Source organism: Microtus ochrogaster, chromosome 4 (assembly GCF_000317375.1).
Source record: "Microtus ochrogaster isolate Prairie Vole_2 chromosome 4, MicOch1.0, whole genome shotgun sequence".
NCBI lineage: Eukaryota > Metazoa > Chordata > Mammalia > Rodentia > Cricetidae > Microtus > Microtus ochrogaster.
This window is the reverse complement of record NC_022011.1, coordinates 15,773,620-15,778,473: the sequence shown is the minus strand read 5'-3', so window position 1 is coordinate 15,778,473 and position 4,854 is coordinate 15,773,620. Positions and strand designations below refer to the sequence as shown.

The 4,854-nt window shown below is 44.7% G+C and overlaps 1 protein-coding gene across 2 annotated transcripts in view; it reads right to left on the bottom strand.

Moving 5' to 3' along the window:
* Nucleotides 1–4,854, bottom strand: part of LOC102000849 (liver carboxylesterase 1) — a 27,488-nt gene that overhangs the window by 13,937 nt on the left and 8,697 nt on the right. For both annotated transcript variants that reach the window (XM_013354263.1, XM_005345629.3), the window contains exons 6-8: nucleotides 3,793–3,897; nucleotides 2,997–3,101; nucleotides 725–763 (exon numbers count right to left, since the gene is read on the bottom strand). In XM_013354263.1, coding sequence (XP_013209717.1) covers nucleotides 725–763; nucleotides 2,997–3,101; nucleotides 3,793–3,897 — 249 coding nt within the window. The remainder of the gene's footprint in view (nucleotides 1–724; nucleotides 764–2,996; nucleotides 3,102–3,792; nucleotides 3,898–4,854) is intronic.

The following is a 4,854-nucleotide window of genomic DNA, read 5'->3' as shown; positions in this document are numbered from 1 at the left end:
TACCCATGGCTGTTGAGGTCACAGATATAAATCTAGTCAACTACCCATGGCTGTAGAGGTCATAGCAGTAAACCTAGTCAACTACCCATGGCTGTAGAGGTCACAGATATAAACCTAGTCAACTACCCATGGCTATAGAGGTCATAGCTGTAAACCTAGTCAACTACCCATGGCTATAGAGGTCAGTTGTAAACCTAGTCAACTACCCATGATTGGAGATACTGCAGAACTAGTCTCCTGGCCCATGCTAGGGGCTAGAAGAGCATGAAGGATGAGAAGAAGGGCAAAGTTGGAGTTTCCAGGCTGGTGGAAAGAGTATAGGATCCTCAGCACTGAGATCAAAGTCTCCTCCTTCATAGTGTATCATCCCTGTGTCCTTTCAGGGGACCCATACTCCCTATTGATGGCTCCAGGGCTCCTCAGCCATCTGCCTCCGGAACATGAAAGGTTCTGGTGCATCGTACTCTATAGGATCATTATAAAAGCAGGAAATGTCACTTAGAGGGGCGCAGGTGACTCTGGGGGACACTGAGTTGCTGAGTGGGAACACCGCACTGGGAAACAGGTCATCCTGATCCTGCCCCTGGTCCTCCTGATCATGTTACCATCACAAGTCTCTGGACCTCAGCCTTGCACACACAGATAATAGTACTGTTCTACAGATGAGTATTAGTCCTTAATTATAAGATTCAGTACCTGTAATTCAGAAAGCAAAGGCCCTTACCTCTCTGGGGTCTCCAACCAAGTCAACAGTAGCAAACTTCTGTGGAAACAAAGGCAGAGAAATTGGGTGAGAATACTTCCTTGTCCAAAGCTGATATTTAGAGCTTGGCCTTAGAAGTATTAGGTTCTTTCTTTAGAGTTTTCCTTGGCTAGGCCCAAGATCAAGAGAACCTTATCCTAAGTCTCTAAATGGTCAGCTCTAATTGTCAACTTGGTACCACCTAAAACCACTCGTGGGGAGAGTTTCAATGGGATAGACTCTACATTGACTTGGAATGTGAGTTTGTCTTTAGGAAATTGTCCTAAGAAATTTAATTAGTGTAGAAGATCCAGACTACTATAGGGGGCACCATTTCCTAGGCAGCTAGCTGGGTATAAGATTGTATAACTTAGCACAAGCAAGCAAGAGAGCGTGTATGCGTTCATTCACCTCGGCTCCCAACTGAGGATGGGATGTGACTAGCTCCTTCAATTAACTGCCATGGTGATTTCCCTACAATGATAGACTATAACCAGGAATTGTGAGCTAAAATAAACCCTTTCTCCCTAGGGGAATTGCTTTCTCATACTATTTTATCATAGAAATAGATTTGAAACAAGGTCAGGGTCCTCAGGGCATGGTCACAGGGAGGATCCAAATGATGGAGTAGTGGCAGCAAAGGGACAGACTTTGGGACCCACTCAGGGTCTTAGGAACTCTGGAAAGGATGTTTGCTTCCAATTGCTGTGCTCCTCACCTCAACCCCTCTCACTGGCGACAATACTCCAATGTCTCCTCCGCAGAGTAGTGGAATTAGGTCAAGGTGGTGGTAGGAGGCATACAGAGTTGTGGGGATAAGGCTACAGTTGGGATAGACTAGAAGCCCCTCCACCACTGTCCCCCTTTTCTCATTCCTGCTTCATAAATTCAGGCAACTATACAAGATCTCAGGTATGAGGGACAGGTAAAGAAGATTCCAGATTACAACCCCATCTTAACCCTTCATTTCTCAAGTACAATCCACAAGGTCCCTTGCGTGGTTTAAAGCAGCATCATGTCTTCCCAGGTGTCTGGGTACCTAGCCTGCCCCTCCACGACAGTTTCCTTCCATGTAAGTCAGAAATCTTGGATAAACCATGTCAGTCCACCAGAGTTTATAGTACGTCTATTGTTTAAATTAAGGAAAAAATGCCTTCTAAACAGATAGGGTATGACTCCGAAATGCTGGGGAAAAGAAAAGATCAGAAAACTGAGTAATAGACGTGGTGCATTCCCAAGTATTTTCAGAACATCTAGACATAGCCCAGGCTAGACCATTTGTCCCAGAACATTTCAATTGCTGAAGGAGTCTCTTACAAAGCATTCATTTTCCTGTTCAGGGGACATTGAAGAACATTCTCATCTGGGATCAGAAAACGTACACTTCCAAGATTACTGGAACTCATTGTAACCCATGCTTTTCTTTATTGTAAGGTTGACAGTGATTACATCACTACACTCTAGCTAACTGGGTTCACCTGCATGGGGGAAACAATCACTACAATGCCTCCACTGTGCATTGGAGTCCCACAGTCCACGAGCATGACGAATGTATGTGCATGTTCATGCATACAAGTATGTGTGTATGCATGCCGGTACCAATAGATAATCATGGAAGTACTCCTATAAGATCCTAAAACTTGTAGCGTGTTCTTGGATATGGGGCTCTCTTGGCTTCTTCAAAATCACCAGCCATTCCTGTGCAAGCTGAGTCCCCTGTGGAGAGTGGCTAAAATAGTTGCCTTTTCTCTGAGTATTAGACAATAGCCTTCTCTTAATTCTTGTAACACCTAACCTAAGCCTGACAGTGAAAGTCCTATGTTCGCATTGGCTCAGTTCGTGGACAAGCAGAAACAACACGGGGCCAGAGAGCTTCTGTGGCCTCTAGAGGAATCCTACAGACCATGGTTTTGAAGGTCTGCATGAAGGCACATAGATACAATTTGGCCAGATGAGTAATAGAGATGAGATAGATTGGAAATAGAAGAATTAAACATTTTAGATGGATCTCTACTAGATTAATGAAAAAGCTGAAGGATGATCATGGAACTTCCTATAATGTTCTTACTGGGCACTTTTAAATGTATTTATTTATTATTTACATTTATTTCCTGCTAAGGGAGCAGTGAGAACTAATTTACATCACAATATTGACACTGTCCAGAGAAGGGACAAGCTATTTCAGAAGACAGCTGAATGAATCAAGCCTCTGGCCAAGATCACAGGGTAGGGACACAAGGATAGGCACACCTACCATTTTCAGTGTGACTTCCAAGAGCTCATCCTCTGTCTTCTGGCGCAGGCAGTGAACCATGGCAGCTGAGGTGGTAGTTTTACAGCCAGCAAGAGCAGCCACTTTCTGTAAGAGAACAGGGGTCAAGAGCACATCCTTTGGCTCCCTCCATGTAGACTGTGGCTTCTAGCCCGTGCCTGACTTCTGAAGATGGTATAGAGGATTGCTGAAAGTAGTCTAAAAGAACAAGCGTAGGGGCTGGGTACCAGAGTAACCTCTACTGCTGACTAGACATGGAGAGAGCTGGTTACACAATATCTATGTCTCTGTTACCTTGTTCTGACAAAAATGGGCCCAATGTCTATTGCCAGGACCACTAAAGGATGAGGGACATTCTAGGAATAAAATGTCTCTTAGAGAATCTGTTGGATGTTAAAGGTTTAAAATCAAGAGTTTCACTGCCTGATTTTAGGCTCACCTCTACCACTTGCCAGACCGTTCATTCAATCCCCCTGTGTTTCACTTTCCATCAGATCAGGATGGTGATTAGATGTGACATGCACAGGACGTGATCATGTCTCCAATACACTAAAATGTGTGCAGAATTGCTGGAGGCCTGGATAACATACTCAACACGGAACCTTTAATAAGTGGAGAATGTGGCTTAAGATGTGGGTAATAAACCAGCCCTTCCTGTTCATTCATTCTTATTCAGGCATCCCTTGAGAGCCTCAGCTGAATCTTGCAGCAAGAAAAACTGCTGAGGACCCAACGCGGTAGGCTAAAGGGTGCAGTAGCTGTCCCAGGCAGCTCCTACCTTAGCCATGGGCCTGGCATCCCTCCCGTACAGGCAAGGGTTGAAGACGACACTGCTCTGAGAGATGGCCCTGTGGAAGAGGTTCTTGGCCAGTGGGGACACCACCTAGCAGGGAGAAGAGAAGAGGGTTTGCACACAAAGGAGTGATCTGAGATTCGCTTACTCTTTAGGGCTCTGCCCATCTGCTCTGCTACCATGGCCATTCATCTAGGGACCCTGGTGCTCTGTGGGCATAAAAGTATCCTGTTCCTAGGGTCACCCTGGAACCACCTCCTCCAAAAAGACACGTAACACAGTAAAGACAGAGTCCAAAACAAGAACCAAACAAAAAGAACATGGTAAGAGCCTATCTCTACAACCAAACCACTGGAAAGACAATTGGACAATTCTTAGTCACAAATTCTGCTTCAGAATTATATTACTCAGAATTTATCCCAAGAAAAGTGATCACAGAGGCTCATAAAAAATAAGTGTGCTCCTATTGTTTGTAATATTAAAATTATAAATAGTCCAAGGGTATAATGCGATTAGGTAAATAATGCTTTATTTTCACTTTGGAATACTATACATTTCTAAAAAAAGATACAGAAGTCTGCTTCCCGCTTAAGAAAACACTTGTTGCCAAATAGCCCCAGAATGTGCAAGATTAGTTCTTTAGTTGAGATTGACCTTTATCTTGTGGCCTTTAATCCTCAGCTTTCTGAGTGACAGGATTATAGATATGCATCATCACCCAGCTTCATTTGACAATCAAAAATATGAAATTAGTGTATTTGAAGATGCAGTGATGGGGTGGTTCTCTGTTGAACTCAGAGTGAGCGAGGGTGGTCCTGGAAGTCACCAGTGCTTTCCATTGCTCCCCTCAACGCCCTCCAGTTTTATGTCTCACTTTCCACCATATAATTCAGTCCCAGAGACTGCCACCTTTCCTCCTGAGCATGGAAAGACCATCTGAAGACAGGCAGGCCTGCTTCTTCTGAGGGCCAGAGTCCCTTCACTGTGTAGTCCCAGTCTGCTGGGTGCCCGAGTCCCTCACTGTGCAGACCCAGGCTGCTGGGTGCC